The following is a 23,320-nucleotide window of genomic DNA, read 5'->3' as shown; positions in this document are numbered from 1 at the left end:
TTTTGGTCAGAAGAATGTGACTGACTACACCTGAAAATGGAAAATGCAAGGTGAAAAATATTCTTCTTTCTCTGCTGGTGTAAGTTGCCAGTAAGTTAGCTGTATGTCATTCACGAGCTGATATTATTTGGATTGGTTTAACTTATATCCTCCACAAAGACCAGCTGCACTGTCTTTCAGTCAGTGTTTGGCAATGCTGAAGAGCAGAAGCTGCAGACATGTCTGCTAGATTATCTGGGCCAAACTGTGGCAAGGATACATATACTATTATTTGTAAAGCACTCGGGTAAAGTAACCAATCACATTTTGCTGTTTTTGCTTTCGTATTCCTCCTTTCTGGGTTGTGGACTTCTTCCATCCATCGGTAAACTTGGGGCATCTTCCTTGATTGAAGGTGAGTCTGGAGTAACTGTTCTTTGAGTAAATGCTGGCAGGGTAAGAGAAAAGAGAAAAATACACCTGGATGAATATAATCCCTGGCTTCACAAAGCTATAAGTAATCACTGCATTTGCTTACTAGTTTTCTGTAAGCTTTACATGGACTACCAAATCTTTAATTGAGGAATAAAATACTTGACTATATTAAAAAAAAAACCCACATATTCATGTCATTTGTTTGTTTTGGACTTGAAGAGTGAGGGTAGAAGGCGGGTGTTGATCAGTATACAGTGACATTAAAGCACACAGACTTTTAGAAGAAGAAATCTGAAGGGCTTCCTTTTTATAGAAACCTCTGTTTTACACAAAAGGAAACTGAGAGTAGATGTGGAATCTAGGTTGTTTTTCTACCACCTCTTACCTTTCTCTGAGCTCTAGATGCCTATATCCAAATATATCGGTCAGTCCTCCCACTTGGTTTCTTCATCTCTGCTGCCTGCCTATCCCTTGCTCTTCATCATCTTAGAAAATGATATACTCATCCACCCAGTTTCTGAAACTTTGGTTCCCTCCTTCCCGTGGCTTGCTTGCTGGGCCCGTCCCATTTAAGGGTAAGTTCCAAGGAGTCTGCCTTCCATTTCGCCTGAGTCCTTCTGCTTCACACCATCTCTATTATTAATACCATCACCCCAGCCCAAGCCACCATTTTCTCTATTTTCATCTTGCCCCATTTTCCACACACCGGAATTACCTTTCTAAAATGTTCATCAGACTATGTCACTCTGCTGCGTTATCCTTTCCCTCCCCACCCGCCATGGCCTCCCAGTGACATCAGAATAAAATCTGCACATCTGATGGTGGCTGAAAAGGCTGCCGCGGGACCTCATGTCCTGCCGCGCTCTCCCCCAATCACTCTCTCCCTCACTTCTTCTTCCTCTTTTTCTCCCTCTGAGGTCTTTCCAGTTGTGCCCCTGAACCAGGAAGATGTGTCCCACCCAATTTTAACTCAGCTGGTTCTTCTTGCCATTCAGGTTTCAGCTCAGGTATAACCTCCCAACCACTAATACAAAGTCCTGGTCCAGGTACGTTCTATCATTTCACCTTTAACACATATTAACTACACGAACTGTTCTTTTTAGAGCAGCATGATCTGAAGTAAGCAAGTGAAAAAAAAAAGTTTTTTATTAACTTTCATTGATTTTCTTTTCTAAGAATTTCAAGTTAAATTAATATATTAAGATTCACTTACAACTCCTAAAGTAACCCCATGAAATACCACAGTCCTTTCTTTCTGGGATTATTTATTTATATATTCATTTATGGTGGTATGGTGAAGTCGCTCAGTCGTGTCCGACTCTTTGCGACCCCATGGACTGTAACCTACTAGGCTTCTCCGTCCATGGGATTCTCCAGGCAAGAATACTGGAGTGAATTGCCATTTCCTTCTCCAGGGGATCTTCCTGACCCAGGGATTGAACCTGGGTCTCCCGCACTGGAGGCAGATGCTTTAACCTCTGAGCCAATATTCATTTAAATAAACATTATTTACAACAATGCTAGAATTATAGAAAAACTGAAATCTGCATTTATGTTTAAAATTGAGTTTATAGATACCAACTCCACCAACATTTAGCATTTGAATTTCAAAGCACTCAAGATGTGGATAAGTCATCGGTTTCCTCCAGACTTCACTCATATCCAGTCTGGTCTGGGCCCTGGGAGTGAAAGCCCTGTCCAGAAATTGTGTCCTTTAGCCTACAAGGAGCTATACATGGAGACCCAGTCACTACTTATAAAAAAGTAAAAATGACAGTTTCCAAAGCTGGCATTATGAGTCTCCCTCACTAAGCCCCCACTGTCTACAGGCTACAGGTAATGGAATCCAAGCCTTCTAAAAGAGTGTCCTGAATCATGGCCATAGCTTCCAGCCAGCCAGAATAAATTTGGTAGTAATCATGGCTTTAAATAATGGATTTCTGTGTTCCTATTTCCAATGGTTGTATAAACTTACAATTTATACATTTCTCCCTGTCTTCCTGGCAGGGAAGCATCTACCTTTTCTTGAATTGACCTGAACTACACAAAGCTGACATAAATTACTACTGAAAACAAACTTCCATTAAGGCTGGGTCATTTCAGAGACCACAAATTATGCAGTATTTTCCCATTTCCTTTGTTTTTTCCCGTGGTCAGTGATTCTGCGCTTTTGTTGGGTCACAGTTTTGATGGGGCACCGAAGTCAGCAGGATGAGTGTGTTAGCGTCTTCAGCACAGACAAAAGAGCCTCATCCAGGGCAAATCCCAACCTGAGTAAGAAGGAGCCTGTTCTGCGGGCTCAGAAACTCGCGTCAACCTCAGCACCTCAGTTACCCGCCTTGTCTTCACGCAGGCCAGCTGCTCTAACCGCCCCCTTCCCCGATAGCTTTCATGGTGCATTCAGAAGTTAACAACAAAATCCAGCACATGCTAGTCAGACATAAAAGCTGGAGTTAGTAGCATTTTATTTTTATAAGATCCCTTTTTAGCCAGAGTTTCCATACATACACATATTAAACAGTACCAAAGGACTACACAGAAAGACTGCGGCCTCTTGCCCTATCCCTCCCAACCCCACACACTTGCTCCCGGGAGTCAACCACAATCAACTCTTTTAGCTTTATTTTCCGTATTTACTTCAATTTTTGAAAGAAAAAGCAGCTTATATTGCTATTTTCTGAGTTATCATTTTTAGACGTATCCACACCCATCCACTTCCCTTCACCCCATCCTCCCTATGTAGTTACGTCTGGACTTCCAGTTATGTCAGTAGTGAGTATTTACATTGACTTTAAATATGGCTCATACAAACCTAATAGGACTACTCTGACACTGTTTCTTTTCATTTTTTTCCTGGAGTTAGTAACTGACCTGTGTTTTTGTTTTTTTAATTTACTCTTTCTCCATAACCATCCTCAATTGTTTCTAATAGCTCAATTAGACCTGTCATGTGCCTACTAGTAGTTTTTCTAAGTGCTCAAGTGAATCCAATAATCTATCCAGCTTTTTAAAAAAAATTTATTTCCTAAAGCTTTTCCTGGTAGAATCTTTTGTTTCTTCCTTCCCTGTGAGAGAACTGAAGAATATGAATGTCCAGATTAAAAAAAACCCACAGCAAATAGGTAGAAATTCAGTGAAACAAGACTCATGGGGAGACATACCATCACAAAACTCATGGAGGTTAAAGAGACAATCCTAAAAGTTGCCGGGCCGGGGTGCAGGGGGATAGCAATGGTGAAAACGATCATGTCAGAGGAATGGGAGTCAAATGGAAAAGATAGAAGGTTTTTCAACAGCAACACTAGATTTTGGAAGATAATTGTGTGATGACTTCAGAAGGAAAGTCTTTTTTAACCGAGAATTTTATAGCCAGCCAAAGTCTCAGTCAAGTGTGAATGGAAGAAACTCATTCTCAGATATGAAAATGAAAATATTTACCTCCCTTTCTTGGATGTGCTCCCACGAAAGAACTGAAACCAGCAGAGGAAGGCCGGGGGTGACCAAAGGAACATGGGCATCCACCATATAGGAGGAAGGGGAAGGAATAAACCTCAGGGCGACAACTGTGCAATAGCCATTTATTGGTGGGCCGTGTCATCTGCCCACTTCTGGCCTTTGTTCTGTTTTCTTTACTCTCTCTTTCCAGGACTCTCACTAATCACGGTCTGTCCTTCCTATATTGGTTTTTCGGAATAGCTTATCTCTTCTATTGCCCTTTTTCCTTATCTTCTGCTTTCTTTGAGGTTTCTCAACTTTGTTGTTTCCCACCTTTCTAGTTTATCATATTTAAAATTTCCGAGACCTCCTGGCTCGTGCTCCTTTTTCATAACATCTCGCTCTTGTTTTTATTGGATGCACTATCTCCTCATATCTATGAGGGCATTCGTGATATTTTTCAGATGTCTTCTGTTCCCTGCATTATCAGCTTACTGCAGGCTCCATTTTTCTCTTTGTTGATTTTGACAAATCTCCTTTTTAATTTTGTAGTGTCAAGAAAATGTTCACGACAGGACAATTTCTATAACTAAACTGAAATTGTGTGTACCACAAAAAATGGAGAAGTATTTAGGGTGATCACAATTCAATTCCAAAAGCCATCATGAAAAACATACAGAAAATTCAAAGTTCATCAGAAGAGTAAATTAGAATCAATGTTATTTCTAGAAATGTTTATTAAATCACCTAAAATGAGTAACAATAGGTACCTATGATTAAACTTTTTAAAGTATCCTTAAAAACATGGGGGAGGTAGGTATGGGAGGAAAATCATAAAACTTGTTAAAAAGAAGAATAGTAAAATATATGGTTATGTATAAATAATCAATAAATTAATAAAGGGGTTTACTTTTTAAGCTAAATTTCTCAGTCAGATTATATAATATAGACTAATAAAGTATTTTCTTATCCAAATAATGTTCTCAATGATATTTTTTCTTATTCTTTTTTCTTATTCTTTCTTACCTGATTTTCTGTGTCAGTGTATTTATATAGAATCCTGCAGCAGCCTGTGAGTACTACATCTTAGGAAATGACCAGTGTTAGTCATGAAATGCTACTGAGTGAAAAGCCAAATACAGTTTCTTCTACTGCCTGCCATAATATTAAATAAAATTCTAAAAATTTTGATGTTTTCCCCTTAATGTCTTCAAAGGAACCTTTCTAGAAGCCTTTCTAAGGAGGAACCTTTCTAAGGAGACTTCTGCAAGTTATAAAGGCAAAATTAAATGCCAGTAGAACAAAGCCCTCTGTGCCCACATCCTGGTGCTGCTTATTTCCAGGCTCTTGGATGTCTTCATGGATGGGGTACCATGTTGGGTTTTGGTGCTCGGTCCCCACCCTCTTCCTCTTCCATGTTTTCATACATCAAACAGACCTGAGGAAATTTTTCCATTGCTTAATATGAAAAATAATAATTTTGTATAACTACATATATATCATATTCTGACGTACCAGAACCAACCTGAGATATGATCCAAATTGAAGGGTGACTGCCAGATGAGAATAGCAGAGGGTTTATGAAAATAAATAAAATCACTTGGCAAAATGGTTGGGGCAGGAAAGGGAAAATGCTTAGCTGTTGGAATAAAATTAATCATGATATAATGGAAGCCAAACCATTTGTCAGAAACTGATAAATATTTATTCAGTGGATCCATGAATATAAATCAGAAAAAATGAGTTATTATTTTCTATTTGGTCTACTTCTTAGTGGCTAATTTTGATATTTTATTTTATAGAAACCTAGCTTTTTAAAATGACAGCATTGTCCAACTGAATGTACAAACTCTATGTCCATGGGAAACTGAAGAGCTAAATGATGATCTAAATAAGAATCTATTAACATTTGAATCCCAAATGGCTTGGATAAAAGTGGACTTGAAATAAAAATATTCATATACTCATTCATCTTACATTAACTGAGCATTTATTATGTACCAAGTTTCATATAGGATGCTGAGGAGACAGTGGTGTATAAACATCACTCCTATCATGGAGTTCACTCTTGGGTGAAGAGAAGAATCAGCAAATAAAATGTTACTTGAATAGCAAATAATTCCATAATTATTCCTAGAAAGGTTTCAAAGGAAATTTGTAATGCATTGTGAGCACTCATAACAGCTCCTGCTGCTGCTGCTAAGTCGCTTCAGTCGTGTCCAACTCTGTGCGACCCCAGAGACGGCAGCCCACCAGGCTCCCCCATCCCTGGGATTCTCCAGGCAAGAACACTGGAGTGGGTTGCCATTTCCTTCTCCGATGCATGAAAATGAAAAGCGAAAGTGAAGTCGCTCAGTCGTGTCTGACTCCTAGCGACCCCATGGACTGCAGCCTACCAGGCTCCTCCGTCCATGGGATTTTCCAGGCAAGAGTGCTGGAGTGGGGTGCCATTGCCTTCTCCGACTCAAAACAGCAACCATACTTAAAACCATGAGTTCTAAAGGGTTTTTTTAAGGACACTGCATCCAAGGTGAAGTATAAGTGGTGGGAGAAGGTATTCTGGGTCAACAGACTCACACTTTGTTAACGTTATAACCTTTTATTAATATCTACAGTGTATTATTCATAGAATGAAACCTACACAATAATCGTTTTCATATCCTTATTCTTTGTACGAAATTAGATATTTCTGAATAGTTTTTCTACTTTTTGAAGACTTGGACTTTATTTCAATACAATCTAACTTCCTTACTCACTCATCCACAGTTGCTAGCAATCTCCATGCCAAAAAAATTGCTTAATTAAAATTTGGTGATTTAGTTTTAAGTTTTTGTGAGAAGTGTAACGTCTAAAAAGAAGGGATTCCATATATTTTTAGTAAGTTGGTTAATTTTATAAATGTACTTGGGCATTATTTGTATGATTCACAATGAAAACTTTTTCAAAATTACAACATGAATATTACTATCATGTTCTGGTCTTTCACTTTAATCTTTCCATGAACTGAAATTTCTTAAATCCAATTTAAAAGCTAGTACTGGGCATCATTACTTACAGTTCAAGTGGGAAAATCGTGGACTAGACAGGAAGCGACTGTGATCCTGCCAACAAGATGACTGATCTAACCCATAAGCATGGGAGCTTTCAGCAAAGTTTCTGTCATCCTAAAAAAAGAGAGCATGGGCATTTCAGTTCAAATCACTGCAATATGTAAGGCTCAGGATTCACTTAAATGTACTGAAAATAAAACTGAATCTCAAGATACAAGCTATGTTATATCATAATTTAATATTATAATCCATATAAAGAGACAGAGAAGGAAATCACCTAAAGCCATAACAGTATGACATATTTCTTTCCAGACTTCTTTTCCCCCTGTGGATAAGATTTGTAAATTTTACTGTAAAACTCTGCTTTCTTCATTTATTTATATTTAATAATATAAATGGGCTTCCCTGGTGACTCAGTGGTAAAGAATCTGCCTGTCAATTCAGGAGACAAGGGTTTGATCCCTGGGTCAGACAGATCTCCTGGAGAAGGAAATGGCAACCTATTCCAGTATTCTTGCCTGGGAAATCCCATGGACAGAGGAGCCTGGTGAGCTACAGTCCATGGGGTCACAAAAGAGTCAGACATGACTTAGCAACTAAACAACAACAGTAGCACTAACATAAAAGTTTTAGAAAATCATCATGTTTAGCTTATGTTACTTCTACCTTTAGCTTATGTTACTCACATAAGGGGCTACCCTGGTGGCTCACATGGTACAGAATTTGCCTGCAATGCTGGAGACTTAGGTATGATCCCCGGGTCAGGAAGATCCCCTCAAGAAGGAAATGGCAACCCACTCCAGTATTCTTGTCTGGAGAATTCCATGGACAGAAGAACACGGTGGGCTACAGCCCATGGGTTTGCAAAGAGCTGACTATGATTGACTAACACTTTCACTCCCCCCGCCCCCCACTCATATACTATCTAGTGAATATACTATGCTTTACTCAGGTATTACTTTTCTGGGCATTTAGGCGGTTTTTCAATATTTTACTCCTATAAATAACACTGTGAAAAATATATTTAAATATATAAACTTTCCCATGTTTAGCAATATTCTTTATGACAAATTCTTGGGTGGAAATACTGTGTCAATAAAAACAATTTGATGATTTTAAATACATTTACCTAGACTGCTTTCCATGATTATAAATATTGTTACTCATTCAACAATATTTAATCCATAAACAAAAATGAACCCTTGTGGATTGTATGAAATTTTCCTTTTCCTCAAATCTTAGCTGAAAAAGGGAATTATATCTTTGAATAATTTTACTAGCTAAATGGGTGAGAAAACAGATGCTTTAATATACCTTTCATTGATAAATAGTAAAAATTGCATATTTTCCCTCTTAAATGTTTTCTAATTATTTGCTACACTTCATTTTTCTTCCTCATACTCATTCATTCATTCAATAATGACTTATTTGGCACCTACTATGTGCTGGTCAAAGAGCAAATATAAAATATCAATGTAAATGATCCTGAAAGCTTCAGGATGGCAGAAGAGAAAAACATTAAACTATACATAACACAATTCAGTTAAAACCTCTGGTAAGAACTATAAGAAGAAGAGTAAATAACAGGAAGAACTACATTTAGATTTGAGGTCCAGAGAAGTTACCTCTGGAGATGATATTGAAGGCGATACTTGAGTGCTGAGTACAAATCAATGAATTAGCCAGATGAGAACTCATAGGTGGAGGATGGAAAAAGTAGGAGGTGAGGGGTCCCAGCGAGGTGGTGAGAGAGCAGTGTTCTAGACTCACGTGCAGGTGCTGAGGTAAGAAAGAGTTCGGTGTGTTTGAAGAACTGAGGGAAAGCCCATGGCTTAGGCACACTGAGCCTGAGGAAGTGACTGCAGTGAGATCCAGAGGTGGGATTTGGCCTGCAGATTTTTTTCCTTAGGTACAATAAGAAGGTAATCAACGGTTTTGAGGAGAGGAATGATATGTTTTGATGTGTATTTCTCAAAGATTATTCTGGCCTCTGTGGAAAACAGGCTGGAGTACCACAAACATAGAAGTGGGAATACCAGTTAAAAGACAGGAACTGGGGATGACTGTGGGGTCAAGGGAGACGAAGGGACTGAGAATGGTGCCAAAGACGCTGGATGAAGCGACTGCAGGCAGTCCATGGGGTCGCGAAGAGCCGGATGTGGCTGAGGGACTGACCTGAAATGAGGTGGCCCAGACAGGTTCCTCAAAACTCACATGCAGTAAGGCCTCACGTAGCATGCATGACTATCTGATGACTTAGCTGTCGTTTTCTGCACTATGTACCAAGTTTATATTTTATTTCTTTGTCACATTTATATGTATGAAATGCAAAAGAAAGGTCAAAAGACTAAATATGAGTGTGTATGTGTGTGTGTGTATATATATATGCATGCATGGGTTTCCCTGGTAGCTCAGCTGGTAAAGAATCCCCCTGCAATGCAGAAGACCCCAGTTCAACTCTTGGGTCAGGAAGATACCCTGGAGATGGGATAGGCTACACACTCCAGTATTTTTTGGCTTCCCTGGTGGCTCAGCTGGTAAAGAAACTGCCTGTAACACAGGAGATCTGGGTTCAATCCCTGGGTTAGAAAGATCCCCTGGAGAAGGAAATGGCTACCCACTCTAGTATTCTGATTCAGAGAATTCCATGGACTGTATAGTCCATGGGGGTGCAAAAGAGTCAACCACGATTGAGCGACTTTCACTTCACATATGCATGCATACACACATACACATTTATAAAAATCCATTTATTCTGAGCTAAATGCATGAACATAATCCTAAAATGACTTAAGAGCATCATTTTCATGTACCAAAAGGGAGTTCAGTTTCATTTAAGATGAAAGCCAGAGGTTTTAAGCAAGTGATAGACAGTTTTCATTAATCATGAGAATTTCATAAGAAACTGGGAAGTCATTCATTATAGGTTTGCTGGAAAGGAAAGGCTATACTGTTGACCCCTGAACAACACAGGGGTTAGGGGTGTTAATCCTCTGTACAGTCAAAAATCCTTATATAACCTGTAGTTGGCCCTCTGTATTTACTATTGATAAAAATCTGCATGTAAGCAGACATACGCAGTTGAAACCCATGTTGTTCAAGGGTCAACTGTACTAACTTCCTCATTTTCTACATACGAAAATAGAAATATGAGTTGTTGAATAAGTAAAAAAAAATGGAAAGAAAAGGGATAACGCGCTAAATTGTATGTATACATTAACCCAGTGTCAAAATACATGAAGCAAAACTGGTAGAACTATAAGGAAAAAGTAGGCAAATCTATAATTATAGTTATTGGGCTTCCTCTGTGGCTAAGCAATAAAGAATCTGCTTGCAGTACAGGAGAGGCAAGGGACATAGGTTCGATTCCTGGGCTCGGAAGACTCCTTGGAGAAGGAAATGGCACCCCACTCCAGTATTCTTGCCTGGAAAATCCCATGGACGGAGGAGCCTGGCGGGCTACAGTCCACGGGGCCACTGAGTCAACACGACTGAGCACAAGCACACACGTAATTATAGTCGGATATTTCGACATTCCTCTCTCAGCAACTCATTTAACTCAATAACTCTCTCATGAAACATTTAGATAAAGAATTGAGTTGAACAATGCTACTGGACAACTAGACGTAATTAGTATTTATAGAATACTCTCTCCCTAAACAGCTGATTACAAGTATTTTTTCAAGTGCACATCCAACATTCTGCAAAATACACTATATGCTTGGTGGCAAAACAAATCTCAACAAATTTAAGATGACTGAAATTATACAGAAGATGCTGTCTGACCACACGGAAATCAACAACAGATGGATATCTGAAAATTCTCAAGTATTTAGAAATTAAAGAACATACTTCTACTTAACTCATGAGTAGATACCAAAAGAAAAATTAAAAAAAAATTTACTTGTATGAAAATAAAAGCACAATTTATCAGAGTTTGTGAGAAGGCATTAAAAGTGTATTTGGAGGGATATGTATAACATTAAAATGTGTATATTACAAAAGAAGAAGTCTCAAATTGATAATCCAAGTTTCCACTTTAAGAAACTAGAACATGAACAGCAAATTAAGCATAAATTAAGTAAAAGGAGGGAAATAATAAAGAGCAAAGGTCAATTAAATAGAAAGCAGAAAAACAGTGAAAATATGAAACCCATAGTGGGTTTTTTGTTTTTTTCTAAAGAGCAATAAAATCTAAAAATCTCTTCAGAGACTGATTAGGGAAAAAAAGAAGGAAGATATATGTAGAATGAAAGGAGGATATACTATTATGCCTATAGACATTAAGAAGGTAATTAGGAAATATGAACAACTCTGCCAATAAATCAGACAACTTAGACAAAACGGGTATAAATAAACAGCCTTAAAATGTGTCATCCAGTACTTCTACTTCTAGGCATCTAGATTAGGTTAATAAATTCAAGATATGGACAAAGATTTTTATACCAGGATATTAATCAATTGATTATAGTAGAAAAAAAGCTGAAATTAACCTTAAATTTTCAACAACATGAGATTAGGAAATAAACTATGGCATAACCATAATGATAATAATGATGATCATAGAGAAAATTCATATATTATATAATTCATTTTTATATATAAAGTATAAAATAAAGAGGAAATAAAATTGTCAACAAATAATGATTTCAATGTAAAAAGGTATTTATAAGTAAGAATTGGGAAACCTTTAAATTAAGCAAATAGGTTTTAAAAAATATTTGCTACTTATTTTCTTTTCAATATTTTTCTGCATTTTCCAAATTGTGCCATATTTTTAACTGTGATATGCCAAGAAGCTGGTTGCATCATTAAAAATATAGGAGGTCCTTTTTCTGTAAACAGAAAAGATATAATCTATGCTTTCATGCCAGTTGGTTTTGTTTCAGAAATTTAAAACCCTACCTTGGCAAGAATGAATCGGATTTGACGACCCTTGTGGACTTCCTCCTTCCTCTGGGAGGCACACTCTGAGGCTGTCATTACACCAGCTGATTCATTCAGCAAGATGCCCAGATCTACACCTCCACTCTTGTCCTTTCTCACTGTCTTTCTCAGTCCAAGCATCAGTGGGCAAATATGAGTGTGTCTGCTTTCCCTTGAGTTTTCCTTTCTCTTATTGGCCCATAATCATCTAAGCATCTTTTTAGTGGGAAACCTTTCATTATGCTTTTCTCTTTCACATTTTATATAGAAAGCATGATTAAGTGAAGATTTCCAGCACTGATTAAGAACATAACTCTCCTTTCTATCTGTGCATCTTCCAACTCCCCGAGGCCTTTAGAATTTCACATCTGAACATAATTGTCAGATCTATGGTTTTGGCTCGAGTTACCCCATGTCAGCTCATTCTAAAGTAGCTGTTGGCATACAGCTGGGACTCAATGAACAGTTGACCCTTGAACAACATGTTTGAACTGCGTGTGTCCACTTACACACAGATTTTTTTTTTGCAATAGTATATACTGTAGTACGATATGATTTACTGTTGGTTGAATCTAAGAATGAGGAATAATACCTTGGATGCAGAGGGCTAACTACAATTTACAAATGGATTTTCAAGTGCACTGAGGGTCAGTGCCCTTAACTCCTGAGGTGTCCAAGGATCAGCTGTATGTCTTTAAGTTTCAACATTTTACATTCAACAAATCTTCAAAAGATTGCCAGAATCCCCAGGGTTACCTAGAAATAAATAATGAAATGATCCCTAGAAGAACACCCTAAAAGAAAAATATTTCATGATCCTTTTGAACAAATCAACATGTCAGAATATGAGAACAATATCTTCAAATCCTCCAATTATAAATTTTTATTTAATTTGTGGACTTTCTATGCAAGTAAAGTTTACAGGGTCACCATAAGATGGCTATTTCTAATTTCTATCTTTTTTCAATTAAATACTTATATATTAAAAAGGAAGTATTGGTTGAAAAGGAAGATTCTTTGCAAGCTTTTGCTTTTTGCCAACTCTTACATCCTTAGCACAGGGACCTATTTTTATTACTGTCTTAAGTCTCAACAAGCTATTTAGCCATAATTCCCTGCAAAAATTCCACTGGGTGAAGGAACTTGCAATTTCTAATATTTTCCCTGGGTTTCTTCCACTTCTCTTTTCATAACACACATTGTAATTGGTTTCTTAAAAGTTGTTCCAACCCGACTAAATCTTTTTGCTAAACTGATCTCTAATGATTAATATTTAATGATGCCCACCAAGTATTTTTCTCACAGAAATATTGTTAAGTTCACAGTTTATAAGACAAATGCTGCATTTAATTTTTTAAAAAATTTTAATTTATCCAACTCTGCCCCTAGAGAAAAGGAAAAGACACTTATGTGTTTCTGAATCTGTGGCAGAAATGTTTTCTTGAATTTGTCTCTACCCTAACAATGCACTCTTCCTTTGTTCCCCACTTTTAATTCCCAGTTCTCCATTAGTGCTTGAAAAAGCTTAACCTCTTCCTCAGTAAACTGTATTCCTATTTGAAAGTTCTAACTGGACAGTTTACTTAAAGTTAGCCTTCCGTAACTCAATCTGCATGACTGCCATTATAGAGCTTTTAACTTCCACAAGGGTGGGGGTTTGATCACCTCTTTTCGTATTTCCACCTACCTATCCTAGTTTGCACAGTTCAGGACAGTGCCATATGCAATAAGGAACTCAATAATGATCATATTCTTGAAAGTCTGCTCCGTGGAAGTCGGAAGTAGGAGCCTGTCACTCTCACATTCTCAGTTTCTTCATGGAAGAAAATGACCTAGCTGGGCAAGACCATCTCCTAAGATTTCTCAGCACTGACATTTTGAAATTCTAATTTACCCAAGCAGAACCACTGAACAATTAGAACATCTAACTATGCAAACCATCTTTTCCAAAATTAAATCATAATACAATAAACATGAAGCCACATTCAGCCACAGAGGAACAAACTCATGAAAAACACTGTGTTGGATAGGGCCATTTGATAAATTTACCTATATTCAATTGCTATTTTATGGTGTAAAAATTTAATATTCTTAGTGACTCACTAAAAAATAAAGGAGTATACTCCGCTTTTGTTGTGTGTGTGTGTGTGTGTGTGTGTGTGTGTGTTTTACCCATTTCAAACTTGGCTCTATATGATTTTAACCCATTTTCAAGAACCAAACATATTCACAGTGGGTAAAAATTTCCCATAAACAAATATACTCAAAAAAATGTGTCACTGACTTAAGAAACAAAGGGAGAGATGCGAAGATATTTTATAATGATGGTTCCTGGAACCAATGTTTATTCCCTGAAAGTGACTATTTAAAAGGAAACAAGGATTGTTTGGATAAATATGTTATGGTATATTTACTACAAACTAACAAAACAATTAACTGGCATTATCACTCACCTAGAGCCAGACATCCTGGAATGCAAAATCAAGTGGGCCTTAGGAAGCATCACTACAAACAAAGCTAGTGCAGGTGACAGAATTCCAGTTGAGCTCTTTCAAAACCTAAAAGATGATGCTGTGAAAGTGCTGCAAACATGGAAAACTCAGCAGTGGCCACAGGACTGGAAAAGGTCAACTTCATTCCAGTCTCAAAGAAAGGCAATGCCAAAGAATGCTCAAACTACCACGCAATTGCACTCATCTCACACACTAGCAAAGTAATACTCAAAATTCTCTAAGCCAGACTTCAGCAATACGTGAACCGTGAACTTCCAGATGTTCAAGCTGGTTTTAGAAAAGGCAGAGGAACCAGAGATCAAATTGCCAACATCCACTGGATCATCGAAAAAGCAAGAGAGTTCTAGAAAAATATTTATTTCTGCTTTATTGACAACGCCAAAGCCTTTGACTGTGTGGATCACAACAAACTCTGGAAAATTTTTCAAGAGATGGGAATACCAGACCACCTGACCTGCCTCTTGAGAAATCTATATGCAGGTCAGGAAGCAACATGTAGAACTGGACATGGAACAACAGACTGTTTCCAAATAGCAAAAGGAGTACATCAAGGCTGTATACTGTCACCCTGCTTACCTCAGATATGCAGATGACACCACCCTTATGGCAGAAAGTGAAGAACTAAAGAACTTCTTAATGACAGTGAAAGAGGAGAGTGAAAAAGTTGGCTTAAAGCTCAACATTCAGAAAACGAAGATCATGGCATCCAGTCCCATCACTTCATGGCAAATAGATGGGGAAATAGTGGAAACAGTGACTGACTTTATTTTTGGGGGCTCCAAAATCACTGTAGATGGTGACTGCAGCCATGAAATTAAAAGATGCTTACTCCTTGGAAGGAAAGTTATGACCAACCTAGACAGCATATTAAAAAGTGGAGACATTACTTTGCCAAAAAAGGTCAGTCTATTCAAGGCTATGATTTTTCCAGCAGTCATGTATGGCTGTGAGAGTTGGATTATAAAGAAAGCTGAGTGCCGAAGAATTGATGCTTTTGAACTGTGGTGTTGGAGAAGACTCTTGAGAGTTCCTTGGACTACAAGGAGACCCAACCAGTCCATCCTAAAGGAGATCAGTCCTGGGTGCTCATTGGAAGGACTGATGTTGAAACTGAAACTCCAATACTTTGGCCACCTGATGCAAAGAACTGACTCATTTGAAAAGACCCTGATGCTCCTGATTGAAGGCAGGAGGAGAAGGGGACGACAGAGGATGAGATGGTTAGATGGCATCACCAACTCAATGGTCATGAGTTTGGGTGAGCTCCGGGAGTTGATAACGGGCAGAGAGGCCTGGCGTGCTGCAGATCATGGGGTCGCAAAGATATGGACACGACGGAGTAACTGAACGGAGTAACGGAGTAACTGAATATACCTAATATATTTAGAATTTTGAATTCAATATGATTAACAATTGTATCTTTACAGTTAAATTTCTTCATAATCTTTCCTTTCTTAATGCTCTTATTGAGCAAATTATTGCGAACACTGAAGAAAGCATGTGGTTTGTCAGGGGAACTGGGTTTGGTAGGGTTAAAGAAAAATAAAAACCCTAATGAATGCAGAGTTCCAGAGAACAGCAAGGAGAGATAAGAAGTCTTTCTTAAGTGAACAACGCAAGGAAATAGAGGAAAACAGTATGATGGGAAAGATTAGAGATCTCATCAAGAAATCTGGAGGTATCAGGGGAACATTTCATGAAAGGATGGGCACAATAAAGGACAGAGACAGTAAGGACCTAAGAGAAGCAGAAGAGTTTAAGAAATGGCAAGAATGCATAGAACTATACAAAACAGGTATTAATGACAGGATAATGATGATGGTATGGTCCATCATCTAGGGCCAAACATCCTGGAGTCAAGTGGGCTTTAGGAAGCATTACTACAAACAAGGCTACTGCAGGTGATGGAATTCTAGCTGAGTTATTTAAAATCCTAAAATATAATGCTGTTCAAGTGCTGCACTCAATATGTCAGCAAATTTGGAAAACTCAGCCAGCAGCCTAGGGCTAGAAAAGGTCCAATTTTCATTCCAATCCCAAAGAAAGGCAGTGCCAAAGAATGTTCAAACTACTGGACAACTGTGTTCATTTCACATGCCAGCAAGGTCATGCTCATAATACTTCAAGCTAGGCTTCAGCAGTATCTGAGCTAAGAAATTCCAGATGTACATAATGGGTTTAGAAAAGGTAGGGGAACCAGAGATCAAACTGCCAACATCCATTGGATCACAGAGAAAGTAATTCCAGAAAAACCATCTACTTCTGCTTTGTTGACTATGCTTAAACCTTTGTGTGGTTTCCACAATAAACTAAGGAAAATTCTTAAGAGATGGGCATACCAGACCACCTTACCTGTCTCCTGAGAAACCTGTATGTGCATTAAGAAGCAACGGTTAGAACCAGACATGGAACAATGGACTAATTTAAAATTCAGTTCAGTTCAGTTGCTGAAGTAGATGTTTTTCTGGAACTCTCTTGCTTTCCTGATGATCCAATGGATGTTGGCAATTTGATCTCTGGTTTCTCTGCCTTTTCTAAAACCAGCTTGAACATCTGGAAGTTCAGCGTTCACATACTGTTGAAGCCTGGCTTGGAGAGTTTTGAACATTACTTTGCTGTCGTGTGAGATGAGTGCAATTGTGCGGTAGTTTGAGCATTCTTTGGCATTGCCTTTCTTTGAGATTGGAATGAAAACTGACCTTTTCGAGTCATGTGGCCACTGCTGAGTTTTCCACATTTGCTGGCATATTGAGTGCAGCACTTTCATAGCATCATCTTTTAGGTTTTGAAAGAGCTCAACTGGAATTCCATCACCTCCACTAGCTTTGTTTGTAGTGATGCTTCCTAAGGCCCACTTGACTTTGCATTCCAGGATGTCTGGCTCTAGGTAAGTGACCACACCATCATGATTATCTGGGTCATGAAGATCTTTTTGTATAGTTCTTCTGTGTATTCTTGCCACCTCTTCTTAATATCTTTGGCTTCTGTTAGGTCCATACCATATGTGTCCTTTATTGAGCCCATCTTTGCATGAAACGTTCCCTTGGTATCTCTAATTTTCTTGAAGAGATTCTATTTTTTCCCATTTTATTGTTTTCCTCTATTGCTTTGCACTGATCACTGAGTAAGGCTTTCTTACCTCTCCTTGCTGTTCTTTGGAACTCTGCATTCAAATGGGTATATCTTTCCTTTTCTCCTTTGCCTTTTGCTTCTCTTCTTTTCACCGCTATTTGAAAGGCCTCCTCAGACAACTATTTTGCCTTTCTTTTTCTTGGGGATGGTCTTGATCACTGCCTCTTATACAATATCACGAACCTCCATCCATAGTTCTTCAGGCACTTGGTCTATCAGATAATCCCTTGAATCTATTTGTCACTTCCAGTGTATAATCCTAAGGGATTTGATTTAGGTCATACCCGAATGGTCTAGTGGTTTTCCCCACTTTCTTCAATTTAAGTCTGAATTTGGTAATAAGTAGTTCATGATCTGAGGCACAGTCAGCTCCCAGTCATGCTTTTGCTGACTGTATAGAACTTTGCCATCTTTGGCTGCAAAGAATATAATCAATCTGATTTCGGTATTGACCATCTGGTGATGTCCCTGAGTAAAGTCTTCTCTTATATTGTTGGAAGAGGGTGTTTGCTATGACCAGTGCATTCTCTTGGCAAAACCATGTTAGCCTTTGCCCTGCTTCATTCTGTACTCCAAGGCCAAATTTGCCCATTATTCTAGGTATTTAAATTTAGGAAAAATTAGTTTAAAATTAGGAAAAGTGAAGTGAAGTCGCTCAGTCATGTCCGACTCTTTGCGACCCCATGGGGTGTAGCCTACCAGGCTCCTCTGTCCATGGGATTTTCCAGGCAATAGTACTGGAGTGGATTGCCATTTCCTTCTCCAGAGGATCTTCCCAACCCAGGGATTGAACCCAGGTCTCCCACATTGTAGACAGACACTTTACCGCCTAAGCCACCGGGGAAGTCTGTCAAAGCTGTATATTGTCACCCTGCTTATTTAACTTAAATGCAGAGTAAATCATGTTACATGTCAGGCTGGATGGATTACAAGCTGGAATCAAGATGGCTGGAAGAAATATCAACAACTTCAGATATGCAGATGACACCACTCTTATGGCAGAAAAAGAAGAGGAACTAAAGAGCTTCTTGATGAAAGTGAAAGAGGAGAGTGAAAAAGCTGGCTTAAAACTCAACATTCAAAAAACTAAGATCATGGCATCTGGTCCCATCACTTCATGGCAAATAGAAGGCAAAAAAGTGGAAGCAGTGACAGACTTTATTTTTCTGGGCTCCAAAATCACTGTGGATGGTGACTGCAGCCATGAGATTAAAAGATGCTTGCTCCTCGGAAGGAAAGCTATGACCAACCTAGGCAGTGTGTTAAAAACCAGAGACATTACTTTTGCCAACAAAGGTCCATATAGTCAAAGTTATGGTTTTTCCAATAGCCATGTATGGATGTGAGAGTTGAACCACAAGAAAGCTGAGCACTGAGGAATTGATGCTTTCAAACTGTGGTGTTGGAGAAGACTTTTTAGAGTCCCCTGGATTGCAAGGAGATCAAGGCAGTCAACTGAGGAAATCAGTCCTGAATATTCATCAGAAGGACGGATGCTAAAGCTGAAGCTTCAATACTTTGGCCACCTGATTGGAAGAACTGACTCATTGGAAAAGACCCTGATGTTGGGAAAGATTGAGGGCAGGAGGAGAAGGGGGTGACAGAGGATGAAATGGTTAGATAGCATCACCAACTCAATGGATGTGAATTTGATCAAACTTTGAGAGACAGTGAAGGACAGAGAATCCTGGTGTGATGCAGTCCAGTTTGGGGTCGCAAAGAATCGGACATGTCTTAGCAACTGCACAATAATAGCAAAAAATATGCTCATACAAGTACTCATTTTGACTCCTAAATAATCACTTTTGCTCCTTTGCTATTTTCAAGTTTTATAGCAAAAACATCTCAACTTATTTGGCAACGTTTTGTTTAACTTTTAAAATGGCAAGATGCAATCAACTAGTTAAATATTATGGCTGGGAAGTTAGTCTTAATCAGTTCAAAAGAACAAAATTGCTTCAGAGTTCAGCATGATTCAATTGCCTGTGAGGTTTCAGATGTGTCATCTAACAATTACTGGAAAAATAATAATGAAATCTGTTAGAATTCTGTAAAAGGCTGAAGTTAGGGAAAAAACGTTTAATCATCAAATTAGCATGCACTGTGTATTCTGGAGTCAAAGATAAGGCAGACAGTGTCTGCCCTCAAAAGTCATATAATCCACAGAATAGCATTTCCCAAATTTCAGTATTTACCTGTAGCTATATTTACTATTTCTTTTATGGTAACTTAAAGATTAGACTTGCGCCTGAAATCATCAGTTCCCCTCTCCACCCCCGATGGCTCAGATGGTAAAGAATCTGCCTGCAATATGGGAGACCCGGGTTCAGTCCCTGGGTAGGGAAGATCCCCTGGAGGAGGGCATGGCAACCCACTCCAGTATTCTCGCCTGGAGAATCCCACAGACAGAGGAGCCTGGCGGGCTACAGTCCATGGGGTCTCAAAGAGTGACCCTTTACTTTAAAGGGTCACTTTACTTTAAAAAGTCACACCCTTTACTTTAAAAGTCACTTAAAGTGATTTAATTTACTGTGTTTTTTTTTTTTTTTTTTAAGATTAGTCTTGCACCTTAAATCATCAGTCCTCAACCTTTTTGGCACCAGGGACCAATATTGTGGAAGACAATTTTTCCAATGATGGGGGGAGGGAGTTTCGGTTGATTCAAGGGCAGTAGGCTTCAAGCTCTTAAGAGAATCTAATGCCACTGCTGATTTGATAGGAGCTCAGGCCTTAATCTGAGTGATGGGGAAAGGCTGTAAAGACAGGCAAAGCATTGCTTGCCCGCCACTCATCCCCTGCTATGTAGCCAGGTTCCTAACTCAGGCCAGGGACCATTTCTGGTCTGTGGCACAAACGCTGGGGACCCTTGCCCTAAATCTCTGTATAGGGCTTCCCAGGTGGCGCAATGATAATGAATCTGCCTGCCAATGCAGGAGTCGCAAGAGACAAGGGTTTGATCCCTGGGTCAGGAAGATCCCCTGGAGTAGGAAATGGCTATTCTTGCCTGGAGAATCCCTTGGATGGAGGAGCCTGGCAGGCTACAGTCCACAGGGTCGCAAAGAGTCAGACAAGATTGAGAGACTTCACTTTCTTTCTTTCTTGGAGAGGTTTAAATGATGGCAAATTGCTTGGGGCTGGCAGAAGCATAGAGCTACATTACATAGCAGTTTATACACAACTTCTTTAAAAAGCATGGAGAGAGATGGTTATAAGTCAGATAAAGCTCCCTCAGTTTCCACCGTGGGATTGCCACTACTATTCCCAAGCAATATCTATAAAATTACTTAAGTAATACAGTGATGATATATTTTAATAGTCATTAAGTGAAAATCACCTCCAATTGTGAATTGCACCAGGAGTTACATATTGCATGCTTCAGAAGCTAACAACTGTAGACGATTTAAGATATGGACAGAAATAGCTGACCTTAGAGAGAAAATGCAAACAGTCATTAATTGCTATGAGCAAAGCATAAACAAACCACGGAACAATTCAAGCAGGGAGAAACAGCTTCTAGGAGCAGCACACACGTGCTTACACTGAGCAAATATGACAATGGGCTTTGTCAGACTCTGCCTTCATAACCTGTGCTGAAAGCCATTATCATCGTTTCCTTACCCACCTCTTCTTATCCTGTAAAATATCTGCTTTTAAAGAGAAGTTGCCTACTAGCTCTTCTGCTAAAAATTGAAAATCATGATTTTCTTTTCAGGAGGAGGAAGGATGGGAACAAAACATGCCTTTTGTGATTTTACTGAAAACTCCACTGCTAATTAAAACCATATACTGAACGTGGGTAGAGAGCAAAAAGGGCAGGTAGCAAATGGGAATATCTTGGGCAAAACCATGCTCCTCTGTGAATTCCGATTAGCAACGCTATGTTATTGGCTGACTGTTGAACATTTTGTTCTATTCGAAACAGCTGGGACAGCAAAGAAGTCTGTTGTCTTACAGAAAGCCAGTAAGGCTTGATGAAATGAGTTACAGAATGTTTTGTTGTGTATACAACGCTGTGTCCAATTCAGCAGTGAATTGACGTCTCCATATATACTTCGAGATCAGGCTTCGTCCAGTTAACTTAGGAACCTCAATACAACATTACATTACGCTCTCAGCAATTGTTGACACTGGTCCTGCTGAAAATCTTGATGGGTTTCTAGAAACCTGATCCTTTTGAGCCTGGTGATGGCCCTTGGAGTAAACAGTGGGCGATGAGTCTCCTTCTGGATTGAAAGGGAATCCGACTTGCACACTTTCTACTATACCTCCCCCTCCACCGGCAGCAGTGCAGTCATACTGGATGTCTCACTGCCTTCTGACATCAGTGAAAACATGAGCGAAGCCAGCTGCCAACATGGTTCTCCTGTTCCAACAGCTATTTGTCTGTCAACAGTAATACAGTCAGGGTTCTACGACTGTAATGCTAACAGTGATTCTTCTCCAAACAGATGAGGATAAAACACTTCCATGTACCTTGTCATCACGAGCCTCTTTTCAAAAGACTTGAGAGCATCTTTCTTCTCTGAACTTCCACTGCTGTTTATTGGGATCGATTTTAAAATATTTTTTTTGGGCTGTGCTGGGCCTTACGGCAGCCCACTGGCTTTCTCCAGTTGCGGTGTAGAGTGCAGCCCAGGTTCTAGAGTGCAGGGGTTCAGTAGCTGTGGTGTGTGGGCTTATCTCCCCGGTGGCTTGTGGGATGTTAGTTCCCCTACCAGGGATTGAACCTGTATCCCCTGCATTGGAAGGTGGATTCTTAACTACTGGCTCATCAGGGAAGTCCCCTAATGGGGTCGTCTTTACAGCATTTATCCCTTTCTCCTTTGTACTACAGTTATTTGAATTCCTAAGGATTGGTAATGACTTTTCTTATGAAAATGCCATCATTCCCTCCACCTTTCAGCGCTGTGTCTTGTGCACAGTGGAAATTCAGTATATGTTTGCTGGATGCTGTAGTCAGCAACAACAGACTTGAAGATCTTACCTTAAGAACAGAAGCTCTCAAAGGCAGAGATCTTTGTTTTGTTCACTGCTGTGATTCCCATGTACCTAGAGAGTTCCTGGCACATGGCTGAAACTCAACAAATATTTGTTGAATGAATGAATAGTATTACGACTTTACAAAGAACTTGTGTAGCATGTATTTGGCTGATAAATGAAGAAAAGAGAATACTTCACCTAACATGTAAAGGAAGTAAGAATAGTTTGGTAAAAGTCTCCTTTCTCTAGACCAGGAGTTGGCAAAATTCTCCCACAGAGGGCCTGATGATAAATCTATGAGGCTTTGTGGGCCATACAGTTTCTGTTGCAACTACTCAACTCTGCCACTGAGCATGAAAGCTACCATAGACAACACATGAATAAGTGTTTTTACTTACAAAAGCAGTCAGCAGGCAAGATTTGGCCCGTGGCTGGCAGTCTGCCAAACTGTGCTCTAAAACAGCTGTACAGAAATTATCTATAAGGATTAAGATGACAGATAACTATTCTCTCCTTGAAGATCTGCCTTCTGTATGCTTACACGTGCTGCCACCCCCATCTCCGACAGGTAATGCAGTGCTTTGGCAATACAGTCTGTACAGAATTTGAGCAAACTCTGGGAGATAGTGAAGGACAGGGAGGCCTGACATGCTGCAGTCCATGGTGTTGCAAAGAGTTGGACATAACTGAGTGACTGAACACCAACAAATCAGAGGCAGCGTCTCTGAAATTTTTTCACTGCCCATATGAACTTATTTCTTTCGAAGCTGCCTCCCCTTTCATTCTTAATAAGTTATTTTTATAAAAAGCATATAAGAAAATGATCGTTGGTATTTATGATTTGCAAAAATGTGCTCTCACATTTTTTGC

At 39.1% G+C, this 23,320-nt stretch overlaps 1 protein-coding gene across 1 annotated transcript in view; it reads right to left on the bottom strand.

The window, feature by feature from the left end:
* Positions 1 to 299: 299 nt before the first annotated feature.
* CEP128 (centrosomal protein 128) overlaps positions 300 to 23,320 on the bottom strand; it is a 441,766-nt gene continuing 418,745 nt past the window's right edge. The window contains exons 22-23 of the mRNA XM_068966164.1: positions 6,905 to 7,013; positions 300 to 427 (exon numbers count right to left, since the gene is read on the bottom strand). Of these exons, the coding sequence (XP_068822265.1) occupies positions 300 to 427; positions 6,905 to 7,013 (237 nt within the window). The remainder of the gene's footprint in view (positions 428 to 6,904; positions 7,014 to 23,320) is intronic.

Source organism: Capricornis sumatraensis, chromosome 2 (genome assembly GCF_032405125.1).
Source record: "Capricornis sumatraensis isolate serow.1 chromosome 2, serow.2, whole genome shotgun sequence".
NCBI classification, from domain to species: Eukaryota; Metazoa; Chordata; class Mammalia; order Artiodactyla; family Bovidae; genus Capricornis; species Capricornis sumatraensis.
The sequence above is the reverse complement of the archived record's forward strand: the minus strand, read 5'-3'. Positions and strand labels throughout refer to the sequence as shown.